General features: G+C 36.4%; 2 protein-coding genes across 4 annotated transcripts in view; both read left to right on the forward strand.

Moving 5' to 3' along the window:
• The first annotated feature begins 4,111 nt into the window (after positions 1–4,111).
• The window catches only part of PARC6 (plastid division protein), a 51,967-nt gene continuing 34,918 nt past the window's right edge, over positions 4,112–21,160 (forward strand). The window contains exons 1-6 of one of the 3 annotated variants that reach the window (XM_088119513.1): positions 4,112–4,653; positions 8,875–8,988; positions 11,631–11,768; positions 12,117–12,221; positions 12,321–12,443; positions 20,663–21,031. In XM_088119513.1, the coding sequence (XP_087975639.1) occupies positions 4,381–4,653; positions 8,875–8,988; positions 11,631–11,768; positions 12,117–12,221; positions 12,321–12,443; positions 20,663–21,031 (1,122 nt within the window). In that variant the 5' untranslated portion in view covers positions 4,112–4,380. Of the gene's footprint in view, positions 4,654–8,874; positions 8,989–10,785; positions 10,943–11,630; positions 11,769–12,116; positions 12,222–12,320; positions 12,444–20,662; positions 21,032–21,160 lie in introns of those variants that run through there. The other 2 variants (XM_022300322.2, XM_088119514.1) reach the window with 2 other exon arrangements.
• On the forward strand, positions 13,321–20,802 carry LOC148208263 (uncharacterized). Its single transcript, XM_088119515.1, has 3 exons — positions 13,321–14,499; positions 14,814–16,114; positions 20,663–20,802. The coding sequence occupies exon 1, from the start codon at positions 13,467–13,469 to the stop codon at positions 14,322–14,324; it is 858 nt and encodes a 285-aa protein (XP_087975641.1). The 5' UTR covers positions 13,321–13,466; the 3' UTR covers positions 14,325–14,499; positions 14,814–16,114; positions 20,663–20,802.

Consider the following 21,160-nt stretch of genomic DNA (forward strand, 5'->3'; position numbering starts at 1 on the left):
GCCAAATGTTTATGCAATGATCTGCACAACGACACTTTACGAACCTAGCTCGAACCCGGTCTCCGGTTTGACCTGAACACAAGAGTGGACCTGCACAAGAGAGTAGACACTCCGACGCTCAAGTCAGTATAGGTCGGACTTCGTATTTAGTTCGAGGTGAGATTCGATACCTGAGCGTGAAATGAGGTCCTCTATTTATAGGTGGGGGATCCGACAGTACACACGACCAGCAGTTACATGTTTTTTCTCATGTCGGACCTGTCGGGTTCCGAGTAGATCGAACCCCAATTAGATCGGACTTCGGCATGTATACTTAGCCTGTTCCCAATGGGTGAACCCGACATCTTTGGCAGGTTTGAGGTGGACCTGGGACACTTAATCCTTGAACACCAGTAAGCGTCCTCCACGTGTCCGAGGTATTTTTACCCCCAAACATGCTTAATTTTAGGGATTTTATTTGGTACAACAACTTGCAAAAACAACGCGTCCTAATGGTAGAAATCAATTCTAAATAATCAAATTTAAACAATTAAAATCTAATTTAAAAATTAAAAGTAGATAAATAAAAATTTATTCAAATTTTTACACACATTTAAAATTTATAAATTTCTAAGTTAAAGTCTTAAATGTAAAATTTAAAATTTCTAGGTGGGAGAGGTAAATATATTTAATGGGTCTATACAACTATGAAATAAAATCAAATCAAACATACCTTGTCACGTGAAATCGTCTTGTCAGGTAATTGCTTTAGTAACATATGCACACTGTATATATCAATAGACGTATAATTACCAGTGAGTTGTGGTCTACACTTCATTTATGAGGTCAATGTCAATATTTTACAGTGATATGTGTTGCACTTTCTTTTATGTGTTGATGGTGAGTTGTGGTCTACACTGGAGTCGCAGTTCCATTTATTGAGTAAATGTCAGTATCTATAGTAGTCTGCACTTCCATTTCTAGGGTAAATGTCGGCATCTACAATAGTTTGCATTGGGTGTCACACTTCCATTTCGAGGTCAATGTCAATATCACAGTGTCTGTACTAGTGTTGCATTTTCGGTTTGAGATAAATGTTGGTATCTACAAAGGCAATACCTATAATATCTTCCACAACTAACTTGTTTATATGATTTGTGAGCACAACTGTGACCTATAATAAAGAACTTGAAGGGAAAATAAGGAGAATGTAACTTCAGGGGCTAAGTTGCAAACTCCAACAAGAATGGGAAGGGGAGAGAGAGAAGTAAACAGAAAGAAAATTAAACAAGACTAAAAGAAAAGCAAACAAAAAGAAAATTGAATAAGACTAACCCCAATCCATGCCCTAGCCAAAGGTAATAAATATTATAGAGCTTTTGCAATCATGACAAGGCCAAATGTGTAGGAAACTACCGATAGTAAAACAGATTTCCATGCGTTCACATCATTGATCTCAAACACCTTAAAAGTCATGGTTTGAGTGATTTGTTATGGTCTCAACTACCATCATATAGAAATGTAATTAATATAGAATTAACTATTGCCAAACGGTAATCGCTTTGATAACATATGCACACTGTATATATCAATAGATACACGTATAATTACTAGTGAGTTGTGGTATACACTTCATTTATGAGGTCAATATCAATATTTACAGTGGTTTGTTTCGCACTTTCTTTTATGCGAAATGTCAGTATATCTAGTAGTCTGTACTTCCATTTATGGGGTCAATATCGGTATCTATAGTGGCCTGCTTTAGGTGTCGTACTTCCATTTCGAGGTAAATATCAATATCTGTAGTGGTTTGTACTAGTGTTGCATTTTCATCTTGGGATAAATGTTGGTATCTACAATGACGATACTTATAATGTCTTCCATAACTAACTTGTTCCTATGATTTGTGGTCACAATCGTGACCTATAATAAAGAACTAAAGAAGGGGAAAGTAATTTCAAGGGCTAAGTTGCAAACTTCAACAAGAATGAGACTGGGAGAAAGAGAAGCAAACAAAAAGAAAATTGAATAAGACTAAGGGAAAAGCAAACAAAAAGAAAATTGAATAAAACTAAGCTCAATTCATGCCCAAGCCAAGGGTAGTAGATACATGAAGCTTTTGCAATCATGACAAAGCCTAATTTGTAGGAAATTACATATGCTAAAACAAATTTCTGGTTTGACTGATTTGTTCTTGTCTAAGATACAATTGGTTGTTCAATTGGTTTTTGCACGGGTAAAAGGTATGAGAGATCACCTTAAGACTAAAATTTAAAAGATGGATATATAAAATCAAATCAATTAAATCCTTTAAATATGAGAAATAAATCTATGTTAGTTGATTTCAAATGAGTAAGGACGAAAATAGATTTAAGGGCAAAGTTGGAAGATCCTCAAATTTTAAATCTCCTAGTTTAGCTCTTTGTGCAAAATGTGATACTGTTGGCCATTTTTTAATAAAATGGTGTCCAATTTTAAACGTTCACTTAAATTACCCTAATATTTTACTCATTTTTATCTTAGTGAACATTTCAATACTTTCATTCTCATTTTTATCTTAGTTATTTTGAGCATAATTTTAGTATTATACTTTACTCACTAAATTTTTTTAAATATAGTCATAAATTTGTATGCTAAAGTTTACAACATTTGTGTTAAAAATGTTCAAATAGGACCAAATTAGTAATTTTTTAAAAAATAAAACAAAAAAATACAAGAACAAAAATGAACAAAAATTGGGATCAAATTCAACATCTTGAAACTATAGGTACAAAAACGAACCAAAGTGAAAATATTTAAACCATTTATTTTAATATTTTAGTTCAATCTCCTTTTCAAATTTCTTTATCTTAACCCACCATGAATTTAACTCAACACTTGATTAGAAGGTCATAAGTTAAGTCAGGGGCAGCTCGAGATTATACGAGGTCTTAGGCAAAATTTTAATTTAGAGGTTTTAATATGGAAAATATCATATAAATTTTATTTTTCTTACTTTTTGGGATGCAAAATTATGTATTAAATTTTGATTATATAAGTTCATTATATATCATTTTCAATAGACAATATGACCAATGCATTTAATCTCTCTTGTAGCATAGCTCACTTTAAATATGATTAATTTTAATTTTAAAAAGTTCGTCTCTTGATTTGTCTAGGAGCACCTTTTTTAGGTTCAATTTTTTTCTACTATTATTTTTTTTTAGCTTTCATATCCAGATTCATATTTTCTTATACACATATTTAGAATATATTCTAAGTAAGCAAATTTAAACAAATCTCGTATATTAGATTTTGAGCCATCAATAATATGAAATAATTTATGAAAAAAGTAAAAGAATTTGAACAAAAAACTTGAAATTTTGAAGCCGGTAAGTTTAGTTGAGGAAATAAAAAGCTTCAATTTATGTTCTAGTAATTGATAATCTCTTGAGACCACGAAGAGCAAGATGAGAATTTGAGATTTGAGAGTGATTGGAGGTGAGAGAGGGGGATGGGGGATGAGATTTGAGAGTAATATATTTATGAAGTCTTTTTAGATAAGTTGAAAAGTTTTGATCGTTAAAAAAATAAATAAAAAGATAAAGAAATACTGGAGGTCTCCCACTCTCCCAACTTAATCTTGGGAGAATTTTGGGAGCTTATATTAATGGGTCGATATTTTTAAACAAATTTGAAAGTAACACGAATAAAAAGATGTTAACAAATTTTGAAATATAAGCCAATCAAAATTGAGATAAATTTATGAATTTATTAATTGTAGATTTTTTTAGTAGGATGTATTTTCAATATTATAAAAAATTATAAAATTTAATGAGTAAATTATTTTATATTTAAATTTAATTTATAATTGAAAATTAAATTAGATAGATACCAATATTATGTATTATGGATAAAATATGAGGTATTCCTAGAACGGGGCCTTCAGGCGGTCGCCTCGCTCGTCTATAGCTTAAGCCAGCCGTGAGGTAAGTTCGAGTCTTCCACCTCACGTCACCCACCTGTTATATTAAGAAAAAATTCTCTCAAAAAGCAAAAAACCCATTTTAAACGTTAACGTGCTATTTATTCACTTTTTAATAGAAAAAGGAAAACTCCATATCTTTTTATGTTTGTGCAAATTAGAAAAAGAAAAAGAAAAAGAAAAAGAAAAAGAAAAAGAAAAGAGGAACAAATGCAAATGCTCGCTACAAGCTAAGTCTTGCAGCAAAGCGAAACAGAAAATTTCGCCATAAAAGAGCAGCGAAGGTAATTCAATGAAGTGTTGGGGCTCAAAAGGCAGATGTTTCTTCAAATCTTCATCGACGAGCCTTCCTCCTGCGCGTCTATGAACTCGGATTCGTTTATTCATTCGTAAGTTTTAAGCTTTGTAATGTCCAAATGACAAATGCAGATTGAATTATGGCTTTATCCTGCGCATTGCCGACCATTCCGAGCAATTGGGTTCACAAAGAGGCTAAGATTTATAAGGGTTTTGCCGGTTCTGGGGATTTAATTGGTTCGCATTCGAGGCAGGCGGCTGATTTTCTTACCACTCGCCACGCCTTTTGGAATTGGAGATTGAATGCTGTCGGCATTGATTCCAAAACCAACTCCCAAGCTCATGCTCCCACCGTTCATGACAGAGCCCCCAATTCCGCCGCTACCCTTGAAATCCCCGTTACTTGTTACCAGGTGATTCTCTCGCCATCTCTTTTTCGTTCAATGATTTCACTCAAAATATTGGAAGCACAATTGTAGGAATTTGCTCTATCTGTTCTATTTGGTTAATTATCCACGCTCCCTCTTTTCTTCTTTATTTTTGGTTCATTTTTGGTAGAATGTGTAGTGACCAATGTAAATGGTAATGGATACATCCTTTGATATTTTGTGGCTTGGCTCTAGTTTTAGTTGGATGACAAACTCCTATTCATTTCACTAATTTAACCTTTAAAGTAACAATGCAGCTACATGTTATATGCAATCCGATAACTTCTGATTAAGACACCAAATTCTTGAGTATTTATTCTGAACACAGTTGGAGGTATTTGATAGAAGGATGAAAATGTAAGGAAAGAGGATCTTCGTGCTCGACCCCTCTTGAGGCCCTGAACTTTTTTTCTTCTTAATCTAATCATTTATTTAATTATTGAGTAAAAGTTCAGTTTTTACTCCTAAGCCTTGACAAAGTAAGTCTTTTATTCTAAACTTTCAATTTAATCAAATTGGACTTTTGACTTGGATATGTGCAATTTTTACCTTTGTTAAGCTTTCATTTTAGGAATCGTTAAAGTGACATACTGTGGATTACATAAATAGAGGTGTATGTTATAGAATTGGTTGGGCTTAAAAAAACAGACAACACCTGGGCTGGCTTTTTCTAAAACATGCTGTTTTCACATTGTGTTTGTAATTTCATACCATCTTGAAATGTCTTTTTTTTATTATTATTTTTTTGGATAAGAGACAGATATATCAATGAAACAAAACAATGATAAAACAGCCTAAGAGTAGAGGATGAGAGGACCCCCTCCTAGAAAAACTAATAAATTATCACTTTCCATTCATGGAGAATCGAAGATAAGCTGTAATTAAAAAAAAAATCCTTGTGTTTAAGGCACCAAAGAGATGTCGTAAACTGTACACCATATCTAAACCTATCTATATTAGAGGAGGTTCCTTCAAAAACTCTATTGTTTCGATTTCTCCATCAATTCCATAAAAAAAGCTCTAACAACGCAGCTCCATAATGTCTTTGCTTTGCCCTTTACAAGCCGCCCATACAACACTTCGTTGATCCAACCATCAATCTACTTGGGCAAAAACATTATTTTTAGTACCGCAATGTGAATTTACAACAACCTGCCTCCTAAGAGCTTCTTTTTCTTTAGGAAACCTCCACAACCATTTGAAATGTCTTATTTCTTATTTAAAAAACCTGTATTTCTGTAAACTTATGAATTATGCTTTGCATGTGCTTCTTTATTTATTTTTAAATTAAATTTATTTAGCCTTACACATGTATGCAATAACAACTTAAAAAATTTGTGATTATATGATGTAGTGACTAGTGAGTGAGTTAGTTTGATGAAGCTAACTGCCTTAGTTTGGTTGTTGTTGGTTAACAACCCTTTTGTTTAGTTTTAAAAACTCTATTAGCTCTCTGTTAGTTATAAATGGAGTTGCTGCACTGTAAATAGCTTTACTGTTGTTAGCTGCAAAAAAGCCTATAAATAGGTTGCTGTAATCTCTTTGAAGGCTAATGAAATATTTCTAAATTCTCTCTTAATTTGAGTCTTCATCAATTGGTATCACCAAGATTCTTGGGCTCATTTTTGACATGGCAAGCAAGAAAGCTCCCACCAATGTCATAGGAGACTCTTCTCTTGTCATAAAAGAAGCGGATCAAACCACGACCCTCTCACCACGAGCCACAACCAAACGCTTGCTGTTGGTAGAAGGAACTATGGAAGATATCAAAAGGAATGTAAAATTCCGAAGAAGGTTAAGTTCTTTGGGTGGCAAGCCTTTCTTGCGAAAGTCAATACTATGGATCATATTCAGAGGTTTTCTTCCTTTTGTATAGGTCCGCAATGGTGTGTTCTCTGTAGGAATGCCTCGGAAGATCTCGACCACTTGCTGTAGACCTGCCAGTTTGCTCAGAATATTTGGCTTCGGTTTTTTGGATGTTTCGGGTTGGCTTGGCCTAATCTAGAGAGTGGAGGATGTTGGTGGAGGAGGTGCTGCTGTCCCCCCTTTCGGGACAGGAGACTTTTTTGTGGCAGGCTTGTTTTCTGGCTATTTTATGGGGTACTTGGTTAGAGAGGAATAATAGACTGTTTAGAGGGGTGGAGAGAGTGGAGGATTTTGTTTGGGAACTTATTAGATATAATACTTCTTTATGGGGTTCGGTCACTAAGGTCTTTTGTAATTATCAGTTAGGCCTCATTCCTGGAGAGACCCTTCGATATAGAGGAAATTCAGCAAGCTGTTTTTAGCCTCGAAAATTTGATGTCCCCGGGGCCGGATGGCTTCTCAAATGAATTCTTCAAAAAGTCCTAGAACATTATCAAGCAAGACTTATTGGGGGTGTTCCAGGATTTTTTCAGAAATGGGGTTATCAATAGGTGCACAAATGAGACTTATATTTGTTTAATCCCTAAGAAGAAGAAGGCTATGAAGGTTGGCGAGTACAGACCGATTAGTTTGGTAACATCTTTGTATAAGATCATCTCAAAAGTGCTCGCGGAAAGACTTAAGAAAGTTTTACTAATGATAATTCACGATGCACAGTCTGCTTTCATCGAAGGTCGTCAAATAATTGATGCTATCCTTATTGCTTCAGAGGCAGTTGGGGATTGGGAGGTGAGAAACAGGTCGGCTTCGTTCTTAAGCTAGATTATGACAAGGCTTACGACAAGGTAGATTGGCTTTATTTGGAAGTAGTCATGGAACAGAAGGGCTTTGGGTCCAGATGGAGAAAATGGATTTGGGTTGTTTAACTTCCACTAATTTTTCTATTCTTATTAATGGTCGGCCCCGGGGTAAAATTCTTGCCAAAAGAGGGTTGAGGCAAGGGGACCCTCTCTCCCCCTTCCTTTTCACCTTAGTTGGTGATTCTTTCAGTAGAATGGTCCATTTTTGTAGTCAAAGAAGGCTGATCAAAGGCTTTGGCATTGGTAGGGAGGAGGTGGAAGTCTCTCACTTGCAATACGCCGATGATACGATGATTTTCTGTCCAAATGAGATAGACATGTTGGAAAAATGGTGGATGATCTTAGACATTTTCCTACAGGCTTCGGGGCTGTCGTTGAATCTTTCGAAAACGACTATTATAGGAATTCATGTAGAAGAAAATGTTCTTCAAGACAAAACTAGAATGTTTGGCTGTAAAGTGGAAAGGCTTCCCTTTTCGTATCTGGGAATTCCTTTGGGTGGCAATTATAAGAAAAAAACTTTTTGGGATCCTCTTATTGATAAAATAAGGCAAAAGATAGACAAATGGAAGAACCTCTTCATTTCAAAAGGAGGTAGACTCACTCTTGTTTCAAAGGAGAGATGAAATACATCTAGATTCTTCAAGTGAGGAAGATGAGATCCTTAATTTGGGGGAAGATAGACGATTGATTAGAACCAACCAGCAGCAATTTTATGATACAAAGGACGATAATCTTCATCAAGAACGACAAGAGCGACCTATATTAACAACAAGACAACACCAAGAATAGGAGAACCAGTCCACAGAAAATACTATGAATTTTCTCCACCACGAAAGATCTCAAAAATGCAGAAGTTAAGGGTTATTGCTTGAAGAATCCAACTTTTCCAGCAAAGAAGAAGAGTTTTTCTATGGGTCTGTTGTAGATTATTTTGATGACACTAAAGAAGATTCTCATAGGAGTGAAAAGATTGAACTTCAAGAACATAGGCTACAAGAAAATGCAAGAAAGCTCTCTTCCAAGTAGACTTCAAGAATGTAAATACAAGAAGTAGAAAGACTCAATGTGTGGGAAAGTTGAGAACCAAACTCATTCGGCCAATTCAATTTCAAGTTATTGCAAGAAAATTTTGAGAAGTATTGGAATGAAGAAGAAAGTCGGTAGTTTTGAGAAGGATCCCGAGAAAAAGAATGCCGATAATTTGGAAGAATTTTGTCTCAAGAAACTACTACATCAAAATTTATTAGCCCCTTTTGTTTAGCTTTAAAAACTAGTTATAAATGGAGTTACTGCACTGTAAATAGCTTTACTGTTGTTAGGTGCAAAAAAACCTATAAATAGGTTGCTGTAATCTTTTTGAAGGCTAATGAAATATTTCTAAATTCTCTCTCAATTTGAGTCTTCATCATTATATTATCAACTCACCTTTTGTGTTATATTTGCACTTATTTATATGATACAAATATTCACTGTGCAGCTTATTGGTGTTCCAGATCAATCTGAAAAAGATGAGATTGTTAAATCAGTAATGGATTTAAGAAATTCTGAAATTGAAGAAGGTTACTCCATTGATGCTATTGCATCTCGCCAGGTTGGGACTTTATGTTGACTTTTTGAAGTACCTTGTTGATTCTATAATATATTTTTGCTCATATTAGGTTTAGATTTGAAGAATTGTCTTGTTATCATGGCTGGTAGTTTCATATGATTGGAAAAAAATCTTCGAAATTTCCTTTGATGAAGATAAGAGGTTTGAGATTCTTATTTTGTGAAAAGGGAAACCAAAACTCTTTTTTCTGTTACTTTAGTCGGTTGTCACTAGGGCTACAAAGTTGTCGGTTGGTGGTTTCACCAAGGTAGTGAAAGCCTCTATATGATGGAAAGTTCCTTAGTTAAGCTAAGAGTGGATAAAACAAGGGCTCTTAAAATTGCGGATATATGACAAACCATCTCTTGGATTAAATTGAAACAATATTATTTTGTGTGAGCATCCAACTATCGATCTCCCTACTGGTAATTGATGGATAAGAAGGGTCGATTTAATAATCTCATAGTTTTGGGCTAGGATTTAATCCTTGTTTTCCTAGGCATCGTCTGTTAGCCAGAGACTTAATCCCACCAAGTTGCTGCTCCACCACCCTTTGTAGAATATCAATTTCACAAATATGAACTCAGGTATAGTCCATGTGCTCGATACTTCTCTCTTTTTCTCTGGAAGTTGCACTAGCCTTTACGAAAAAGACTCATTTTTTTTTGCCCTAAACTTAGGTAAATTGCTCGGGCCTTTACAATAAGATACTTTTATTGCCACTCCATATTCATGGATATCGTGGATAAAGGAAGCTTGGAACATCACTTTCTCTTCTCCTCAGTTTGGTGTGATAATCACTAAGTAATCAAAAAAGTCATTTTCTTTTTTTGGAACTTGCTTAAGAAGGTATTAGCATTATTCATCAAAAAAGACAGTATTTGGCATTCATGATGTTATTCAGAAGAGACCCCCTCGCATTTCTCTGGGTTGGTGCTCCATGTGTGATAGAAGTTCAAAATCCCAAGACCACCTTTTCATACTTGTTCCTTTGGTGGAAAAGCACGGTGCCTTCTTTTAACAGTTTTGGTTGGCAGGTGGCTCTGCCCAACAACATTACCAGCCTTCTTTCATGAATTTCCATCCTTTTTAAAAAAATAAAAATCTGTTTATGTGGCTTCAATTTATTATGGCACAAGGCTTTTGTGGCATGAGAGAAACAAAGAAAAACCTTTTCTAATTTTTTTGGATCACGTTCTTTTTGTAGCTCTTTTTTGGTGTAAATTTTGACCCCCTTCAATTCTGTTACTCTTAACTCTTTGTGCCAACTAGAAGAATATATATATATTTTTTGTGACTTCTTTGTCTTCCCTCCCTTTTTTTTCTAATTTCATACTATCTATAAAATTGTTTCTTACCAAAAGATAAAAAGACTGTACTGGAAAGAACCATCCACTTGCAACAGTGAATTCAAAAATTCCTCCTTGTTTCATCGCCCATCAAAATATAGTAGTAAATTTTAATTTTGTGATCTTTCATCTCCCTTCTGTTCATTGGCAAGTCTTGGTTCTATAGCGATCTTTTTAATCCGAACTGTCTTCCTTGGTTAAATTGGTACCTCTTTAAGGTAGAATCATAATCATTTTCTTGTTTAATTTTGTAAATTGTTTTGGCCTTCAATTCCCTTTGTTCCTTTTGCTACCTTTTCTATGCCATCTTTTGAACATTCTAGGTGGTCTTTCTACATTTCCTTCTTCCTCAAATTTTTCTTTTATTTTATTGCCAGTAGTACTAAGGCTAGTCAATTGCTGGAAAATTCCTTGGGTAACTTGCTGCAGCCTTCCATGGCTCGTTTCTTGTTAGCCGTTCAATTCAGTTGATTCTCTAATGAGAGGCTGTGGTGTTGAAGGTCAAGCATAGCCGTTTGAAGCCCACTGGAGAAGGAACTTTCAGTGTCTGTTATACACAAAATTTTATTTACTGCCATTTTCTCAGGCAGCCACTTGGTGCAAGGGGGGTAAGCAAGAAGCAGCTCCTTCTTTTATTAACTATAAATACAACTGGGGAGCCACAACCATTATATATAGGTTTGGCTTCGGGAAGGCTTTGTTTTTCTTTCTGATGAGAAATGTGATAAGATATCATAAAGTTATCAGGAATATGTTTGGCTACGGGAGGGCTTAGGTTACTACAAATTACCCTAACAAACTAGCTATCCTAAATCCTAACAACTAACAGAAAACTAACTAATTAACTCAGGAAAACTAATCACATTAATTTACAATCAAGTCTCTAATGTCTACATCACTTTATCTTGTCTGTATAGATTTTGAGATACCAGCTTTTTTCTTCCTTGGTAGCTAGCTACTTTCTTATTTATTTATTTTTCACCTGCTAATACTTTTATACTTGAAGGAACATATTTAGTTGTACTTGTTAGATATCGTGTATCTCTTTGGGCCTTAATATCTAGAGCTTTTTGTAACTACTCCTTAGGATGCATCTTGCTTTATTTGGAGCTCGTTCTTTTAGTTTGGCTCTTGTTGTTGGGCTGTTTTTTTGGATGCCTTCCTTGTTCTCTTTCATTTGTCTTATTGTAAGCTCAGTTTTTATTAAAAAAAAAGAGAAAAAAAAGAAAAAAAAAGAAACAGAAGAAATATGTATATGTTTATATTGAGATAATGTTATTTTGGTATAATTTGCAGGATCTTTTAATGGATGTGAGAGATAAGCTTCTATTTGAACCACATTATGCTGGTAATATGAAGGAAAACATCCCACCTAAGTCTTCCATTCGAGTTCCTTGGGCTTGGTTGCCAGGTGCTCTTTGCCTTCTTCAAGAGGTAGTTCAACATTCATAATAAAATTGCTGTCTCGAGAAATACAAATTATTTTACTGTTTTTTTTTTCTATAAAATAAATTCATATTTATACACTTCAGATTTAGTTTTGTTATAATATAGGGTGCATTTTTGAGTAATTATATTTTTCCCTTAGAGTTTGATTTCTTTTGTTTGTTAAATTTGCAACCTCTTTTTAATTGCTAAATCTTTCTTAGGCTGACATTAGTTGAACTTTACAGAGGTTGAGGCTCTTTCATTCTATTTCTTTTCATCTTGGAGTGAGATAAAATGAAAAAAGGTTTTAGATGAAAGATAAGGATCGTGATTTTTATTTTCCCTATTTTTTAGGTCGGAGAAGCAAAAATTGTGCTTGACATTGGACAAACAGTTGTTCAATGTCCGATGGCTAAGCCTTATATCCATGACATACTGCTTTCCATGGCCTTAGCGGAGGTATGTTGTTATGGACAGTAGGCCAGAACTCTTGAAACACCCCATTCTTATGTTAGTATTGTTATACATCCTATTCTTATATTAGGTGCTTTCTTGAAGTGTGCAATTGCAAAGATTGGTTTTGAGAAGAACATGGTGTCTCAAGGATTTGAAGCTCTTGCACGTGCTCAATATCTACTCAGAAGTCAAACATCTCTTGGGAAACTAAAATTATTATATCAGGTGAAAGGTTCACTTCGTTTATACGTCAAGTTTTCAAGCTAATAATTTGTTTAGCAATTTACTGTTCCACCTATTAATGCACGTAGAATCTTGTATTTGAACAACAAAGGAACTCTTCAGTGAATGTTCAAGGAAACAGGTTACCAATAGAGTAAAAGGGAGATGGAAAAGAAACTAATTAACAAAAATTAAAGATCCCAGCTGGAACAAATATCATCAACAGAGTAATTAGCAAAAAGCTTAGATGAAGAATACCATTGAATGACTAAGTCAAAACACTCACTCCAAGTGTTGAACTCGTCTTAAAAAATCATTTGATTGTGTCCAAACCAAACTTTACAAATAATAGTGTTGTTTTTATGGTGTTTTTAGTAAATAGTTACTGTAAATACTTATTTATTATTTTTCTTTTATTATTTGTAATTAGTAGATTATTGTGATAGATTTTATTTTGACTTGTTTCTCACCTCTACTCAAGGTGACTTAGGGTTTTATTATTAAAATATATATGAGAAATAATTATTTTTTCTCTCCCAAATTTGAGATGGTATCAGAGCCAAGAGGTTGAAACCCTTACCCACCCACTTTTGCCGTCGCCGACCGCTGCCACCCACTTTCGCCATCGCCGACCGCTCATACACACTGCCGCCGACGCTATTGTCAGCTCGTTGTCGTCGTGGGTTGCAGAGTGTGTTTTTTTGGATCGTCGTCTTCGTGGGTTACGGATCACAAATGCGGGTTGTGTTTGCCGCCGGGTTACAGGTCTTAGCCGCATGTCTTTGTGGGATTGCATTGCCGCCGCCACCTCCCTTGGTTGCGCAGCAGGTCTTCGTCGCTGTCGCTCCCTTCTAGGGTTTCAACGCTGCTGTTTGTTCGCCGATACTGCCTAAGGGTCCGTCGTTGCCGCCTGCCGTCGCCACCTAGGGTTACGCTGCCGCCGGTCGCCGCTGCCACCGCCTTGTTTTTTATTATTTGCTGCTGTTTTTTTTTGCCATTGTGGTTTGTTGGTGAGAATCAGTAGCCATGATTGATGTATCTTCAAAGAAAACAGATCAGCCGTATAACTCTAAGATTTTTGAAACCCGGTTCAGCCCCAGTGGTCATATTGTCCAAATAACTAACATCCGGCTTAATGGAGACAATTTCCTTCGTTGGTCTCAAAGTGTTCGGATGTATCTTCGTGGGCAAGGCAAAATTGGCTACATTACTGGAGATAAAAAAGCACCGGCTGTAGAAGATCCTTTATTTACTACGTGGGACACTGAAAATTCCATGGTAATGACTTGGTTAGTTAATTCCATGGATGAGGAGATCAGGGCCAATTATATGTGTTATTCCACTGCAAAGGAATTATGGGACAATGTGAAAGAGATGTATTCTGATGTAGGAAATCAGTCTCAGGTCTTTGAACCGACTCTAAAGTTGAGTGAGATTCGACAAGGAACAGATACGGTTACAAAGTATTTTGATTCTTTGAAAAGAATTTGGCAAGATTTAGATTCATTTGATACTCATGAGTGGAAATGTTCAGATGATTCTAAACTTTATTTGAAAATCGTAGAAGAAAGTCGAATTTTCAAATTCCTTGTTGGCCTAAATGTGGAATTTGATGAAGTCAGAGGTAGAATTATTGGTAAGCAGCCACTTCCAACAATTGGTGAAGCCTTTTCTGAAGTTCGCCGTGAAGAAAGTCGTCAGAATGTTATGCTCGGTAAGAAAAGTACAAGCAACACTGTTGAGGACTCTGCATTGGTGACGGAAGCATTTGCAAATAAAGCATCAAATCATCAAAGTAAGGGAAATGAGAAACCTCGTGTATGGTGTGATTATTGTAATAAATCTCGACACACCCGTGAAACTTGCTGGAAGCTTCATGGTTAACCAGCTAACTGGAAGAGCAATAAAACGGGTGAGAGGAGTGGTGGCAGTCAGTTGTCTTCTATTGCAAATACTGTTGACTCTTACCAGTTCAGTAGAGAGCAAGTTGATCAACTCCTGAAGCTGCTAAAGACTAATCCATCATCTGGTAATCCTAGTGTTTCCTTGGCACAATCAGGTAATTATCCTCATGCTTTATCATACCTTAATTCATCTCCGTGAATTATTGATTCCGGAGCTTCCGATCATATGACTAGTTCCTCTAAACTCTTTCAGTCTTACTCTCCTACTTATTGCAATGAAAAAATTCGAATAGCAGATGATAGTTTCTCTTCTATTGTAGGAAAAGGAACTATTCGATTGACTGAAGCTATTACCTTAAAATCTGTTCTCCATGTTCCTAAACTAGCATGTAATCTTTTATCTGTCAGTAAAATCTCTAAAGATTCTAATTGTCGTGTCACTTTCTTTGAAACTCATTGTGTCTTTCAGGATCAGGATTCGGAGAGGATGATTGGACGTGCTAGGATGCTCGATGGTCTCTACTTCTTTGATGAATTTCCAACTAGTAATAAAAAAGCTCAAGGCTTGAGTAGTGTCAGTTCTCCTTCTGTTAGTGAAAAAATAATGCTTTGGCATCGTAGGTTAGGCCATCCTAGTTTTTTTATTTAAAATTCTTGTTCCCAACCTTATTTAAAGGTGTTGACTGTTCAATTTTTCAATGTGAGAGTTGGATTTTGGCTAAACATCATCGTTCGACATATTCTCTTCAACCTTATAAGGCTTCCAAACCTTTTTATTTAATTCATAGTGATGTGTGGGGGGCCTTCAAAAATTTCAACTCATAGTGGAAAACGTTGGTTTGTAACTTTCATTGATGATCACACACGTTTATCTTGGGTTTATCTAATGACAAAAAAATCTGAGGTGAAAGACCTGTTTATTCATTTTTATCATATGATTGAAACTCAATTTCAAACAAAAATAAGTATTTTCCACTCTGATAATGGGACGAAATATTTTAATGACACTTTGGGAAATTTTTTGAAAGATAAAGGTATTTTCCATCAATCTACTTGTCGTGACACTCCCCAACAAAATGGTATTGCAGAACGAAAAAATAGACACTTACTTGAAGTCTCTCGTGCCATTATGTTTTCAATGCATGTTCCACAATATTTGTGGGGAGAAGCAATTCTCACGGCTGCAAATCTAGTAAATCGAATGCCTTCTAAATTTTGAAATTTAAAACTCCCTTGAATTGTCTAATAGAATGTTTTCCCACTGTTCGTATTTTCTCTGATTTACTGAAAAAAGTTTTTGGGTGCACTACTTATGTTCACATCCCTAGTTTTTTTCGGTCCAAACTTGATCATCGTGCAGTCAAATGCATTTTTGTGGGCTATGCCTCCACACAGAAGGGTTACAAGTGTTTTGATCCGACAACAAAAAAAGTTTATATCAGTGTGGATGTGTCTTTTTTAGAAAATCAGCCATTTTTCCCCAAAATTCTCTTCAGGGGGAGGAATCCAGTTATGAAGGTAATTTTTGGGATCTCTCTACCCCTATTCCTAATATCATTTGTCTTGATGGTCCTGATGTCCCTAGTTCCTCGATGCCAATTGTAGAAAATTCTTATTCAGGGGGAGAAACATTACAAAATTACCCTAGTGATCAAAATCTTGAGCTTCAAGTTTATACTAGAAGGCGACCAAATCGAAGGAATGAAGATCAGAAAGCTGACTTGTCACTAAACCAGTCTAATACTCCGAGGAATGATACTGAAAATGCTGGTAACGCATCTCCTATTCCTACTTCATCTCCCATTCAAAACAACTTACCTAATGTGTCTGATCTTGATGTTCCCATTGCTCTTAGAAAAGGTGTTCGTAGGTGAACTAAATATCCTATTGCTAATTATCTTTCATATGAAAACCTTTCAGATAGTCATAAAACTTTCACTTCTGGGATAAATAACATGGTTATTCCAAGGAACATTCAGGAGGTCCTAAATGACTCGAATTGGAAATTAGTAGTTACGGAGGAGATGAACGCTCTAAAACTGAATTGCATATGGGACATTGTAGATTTACCAAGAGAGAAGAAAACTGTAGGATGCAAATGGGTTTTCACTATAAAATGCAATGCTGACGGTAGCATTGAGAGATACAAAGCAAGGTTGGTAGCTAAAGGCTTTCTCCAAACCTATGAGATTGATTATCAGGAAACATTTACCCCCGTTGCTAAGATTAACTCCATTAGAGTTCTTCTATCTGTTGCTGTTAACTTAGATTGGCCTCTTTACCAATTGGATGTGAAAAATGCCTTTCTCAACAGAGATCTTGAAGAAGAGGTATTTATGGATTTACCCCCGGTTTTGAAATGGATATTGGAAAGAATAAAGTGTGCAAATTAAAGAAATCTCTCTATGGTCTAAAACAGTCTCCTCGAGCATGGTTTGAACGTTGAGAAAGCAGTCACTAGCTATGGATTCCTTCAAAGTCAAGCAGATCACACTATCTTTTATAAGCATAGTGGAAATGACAAAATGGATGTGTTGATTGTATATGTTGATGATATTATTCTCACAGGCAATGATGTAGATGGATTGGCCTCTCTGAAGAAAAGACTCGCTAGTGAATTTCAAATTAAAGATTTGGGTACTTTGAAATATTTCCTAGGGATGGAATTTGCTAGATCGAAAAAAAGGATCTTTGTTAATCAAAGAAAATACATTATTGACTTACTTGAAGAAACAAGTTTACTTGGGTGCAGGGTAGCTGAAACTCCGGTGGAATTAAATTTGAAGTTGCAAGCTGCGAAAGACGAAGAAGTTAAAGATAAGGAGAAATATCAAAGACTTGTGGGTAGACTCATTTATTTGTCTCATACTCGTCCCGATATTACCTTTGCTATTAGTGTGGTAAGTCAATTCATGCACGCCCCTAGTACAGTTCACTTTGAAGCTGTTCATAGGATCTTAAGATACCTGAAAGGAACTCCAGGCAAAGGTATACTATTTAGAAAGCACGACCATTTACAGGTTGAAGTTTATACTGATGCCGATTGGGCTAGTAGTACTGTTGACTGACGATCCACATCTGGCTACTGTTCCTTTGTTGGAGGTAACTTAGTTACGTGGCGTAGCAAAAAACAGAATGTAGTGGCAAGAAGTAGTGCTGAAGCAGAGTTTAGGGCGTTGGCTCATGGTATCTATGAGGGTATATGGATAAAAAGGCTACTAGAAGAATTGAAGTTTTCTCAGAAGGCACCTATTCGTGTTTATTGTGACAACAAAGCTGCCATGTCCATAGCTCACAATCCAGTCCTACATGATCGGACAAAACATATTGAGGTTGACAAACACTTCATTAAGGAGAAGATCACTGCAGGGGTCATATGTACTTCTTATTTGCCAACAACAGAGCAAATTGCTGATGTGTTGACTAAAGGTCTTCCAAAAATGCAATTCGATAAGTTGATTAACAAGCTGGCAATGGAAGATATCTTTAAACCAGCTTGAGGGGGAGTGTTGGTTTTATGGTGTTTTTAGTAAATAGTTACTGTAAATACTTATTTATTATTTTTCTTTTATTATTTGTAATTAGTAGATTATTGTGATAGATTTTATTTTGACTTGTTTCTCACCTCTACTTAAGGTGACTTAGGGTCTTATTATTAAAGTATATATGAGAAATAATTATTTTTTCTCTCCCAAATTTGTGAAATAGCTTTAATAACATTAACCCAAAGCCACTAATGCACCGAATCCTATTAAAACCCTGATGTGAAGTGTGTTTGGTCCAGAGTAGCACTGAGTTGGGTGACCACTTGGAAAGTCTGTATGTTGCCCCCTTTGAAAAATCGAAAGAATTGGGCTTTTGGAGATAAAATTGGACTAGTGAGGAGTAAGAAATATTACTACAGGAGTCATTGAAGAAAGAACACCCGCTGAAGATGAAGTTGTTGGAAAATTAGATGCCAATAATTCATCACATAAGAGCACATGCCAACAATTCACTTGGGGTTTAGTGGTGCTTCTTCTGGGCTATCGTCGTCCCCCGTAAATTGTAGCATTTGAAGGGTTATGCCTATTCTACCGCTGAGACTTATTCGAACAGAGAGATTGGACTAGTTTTTGTTTCGTGTTTGACTTTCTTGAGTGTAGGGTGCCATGCGGGCCAATTAATGGTTACAGGGAATAACTTTCATGGACGAGGTCCTATGATTAACCCTCTGGAAGTATCGTTTCAAGAATGCCTTTTGAAGGAGTGGTTTGGTTGGTGTACTCTCTTAAATATTGTTGGCCGCCAAATTGTTTCGGTTGAGCCTCCTCTAGCCCTATCGATGAGAGGAGGGCGCAAAGCAAAAAGGGTGGATCTTCGAGAAAAGGGTCAAGAGAGTTGAGAAACCTTGAACGCATGATTATTACGAAGGAAGAAGGGCTTCTTAGAAGTGGGGGACTGAAAGGTATGAATGTAGTCTTTTGGATTGTTAGTGCTTGGTAGGAGGGACAAAAAGGATATAGTGAAGGAGTTGTTGCTTTTAGAGCATCCTGATATAGCTATTCTTATGGAGACAAGATAAGTACTGTCGAGACTTTGTTAAGAGTACCTAGGGAGGTAGTAATGTTGAAAGGTCGTTTTTTAATCTGAATAGTTTCTTGTTCTTCTTTGAGGCTATCTTGGTGTTAACATTAATAAGGGAAATAGTTTTGTTATTGGGATAAATTACGAGCCTTTTAAAGTGAACTATTGGGTGTCTCTAGTGGGGTGTAAGGCGAGTAGCCTTCCTTCTTCTTATCTTAGGCTTCCGTTGGGTAGTAATATGAGGAGAGTGTCGTTTTGGAACATAGTTCTAGAAAAGGTTAAAAAACACCTCTCTTCTTGGTGGAGGAATTTCTTTCCCAGCGGGGTAGACCAACTCTTATCCTGTCTATTCTAAGTCCCAACCTACCGTCTCTCTTGAAAAATCCTTGGGGATTTCGTTTGGGAAGGAGTTGACGAGGGGGGTGGGTCACACTTGGTTAGGTGGGAGGTGGTCACGAAACCTTTAGTTGAGAGGGATTTGAGCATTGGTAACCTGAGACTTTGCAACGAGGCTGTGTTGGCTATAGTTGTGACGTTTCTTTATTGAGCCTAACACTATGTGGCATAGGATCATTGTGAGCATGTATCGTCCGAACCCTTTCGAGCGGGTCTTGGTTCATGGGTCTAAGAATGCGATTCTATCAGGTTTCCCCTCTTTCTTAGTATATGAAATGATATATTGGGGATGGCTTGGATATCTATGTTTGGGAGGACTGTCAGGCGGGAGATAAACCTTTTTGTACCTTTTTCCCTTGTTTGTATCATCTCTCTTATATGAGGTTGCATTTGGTGGCCCTTGTCATGACTTCCTTAGGCTCTTTCCCTTCCTCTCAAAGTCTAGGCTTCTGTTCCCTCTCTCGAATAGGGAAGCGCTAGAGGTGACAACTCTTCATTGTTAAAGAACCACCACATTTGTTCGGGATGGAGGGATATTTGTTTTCGGATCCCCCACCCTTATAGGGACTTTTCTTGTAGTTCTTTGTTCCAAATCCTTTGTGTCCTTTCTTCCCCCTGGGGGATTCTTCTTTTGCCTCTCTTTGGAAGGTAAGTATTCCCAAGATGGTCAAATATTTTTGTGTGGCAAGTTTTACTTGGGAGAATGAACACTTTGGATTGTATTAAGAGGTGCTCTAATCTCGTGTTGGGCCCACAGTGGTGCTGTTTGGGTAAACGAGCATAAGAGGATCCTAGCCATGTCCTTTAGACCTAGGAGTTTGCTGAGACTCTTTAGAATGGGATGCTGGGTCGTTTGGTATCTGTTGAGTGCGGAATAGGAATTGCTATGATGGAGGGGGTTCTTTCAAATCCTCCTCTCTGTGAGAAGGGTAGAGTCTTTGGTAGGCTTGCTTTTTTGCCATGTTATGGGGTATTTGACTTGAGAGGAGTGACAAAATCTTTAGAGGTAGAGAAAGGTCATGATGAGAGGTTTAGGAAGGTGTTTTTAGTACTTCTTTATGTACATCTGTATCTCGACTCTTTTTATAACTGCCAGTTAGGGTTATTCTTTTGGATTGAAGTTCGTTTTTGCTTAGTTTAGTTAGGGCTCCGACTCCTTTTGTGTGGCTCAGTTTTTTGTTTGCCCATTGTATATTCTTTCATGTTTCTTAATCAAAGCTTAGTTTTTCATAAAAGAAAAAAGATTTAAGATGTTACATATTTCTAAATAGATGATTGATCTGCTATATCCTTCCATTTTTAACATTTTTCCTGGAAAAAGAAAAACCAAATGAAGACTGCTTCTCCTGGTTTCAGATTGAAGAATCTTTGGAGGAACTTGCACCTGCTTGCACATTGGAGTTGTTGGGTATGGCTAACTTACCTGCGAATACTGAACGGAGAGCAGGAGCAATTGCAGCATTACGTGAATTGCTGAGACAGGGCCTTGATGTGGAAACATCATGCCAGGTTCAAGATTGGCCGTGCTTCTTAAGCCAAGCACTTGGTAGACTAATGGCTGCAGAGATAGTTGATCTTCTTCCATGGGGTGACTTAGCCCTTGTAAGAAAGAATAAAAAATCAATCGAGTCACAGAACCAAAGGGTTGTGGTTGATTTTAATTGCTTCTATATGGCTTTTAAAGCTCACCTGGCCCTTGGGTTTTCAAGCAGGCAAACAGAGTTGGTAATTTCATTTTTGCAGCTGATCATAGCATAATGGAAAATTTTGGTTTATTGGCACATGTGCATATTAATTTTCTTAAAATATTTTTCCACGGAAATGAATGAAGAACAGTCACTAAAAACATAAGAG

Source organism: Momordica charantia, assembly GCF_013281855.1.
Source record: "Momordica charantia cultivar OHB3-1 chromosome 11 unlocalized genomic scaffold, Mcharantia_2.0 BLBB01000011.1, whole genome shotgun sequence".
Taxonomy (NCBI): domain Eukaryota; kingdom Viridiplantae; phylum Streptophyta; class Magnoliopsida; order Cucurbitales; family Cucurbitaceae; genus Momordica; species Momordica charantia.

Excerpts from the sequence above, each read along its gene's own strand:
- LOC148208263 (XM_088119515.1), top strand. The coding sequence starts at position 13,467 with ATGATTGATGTATCTTCAAAGAAAACAGATCAGCCGTATAACTCTAAG.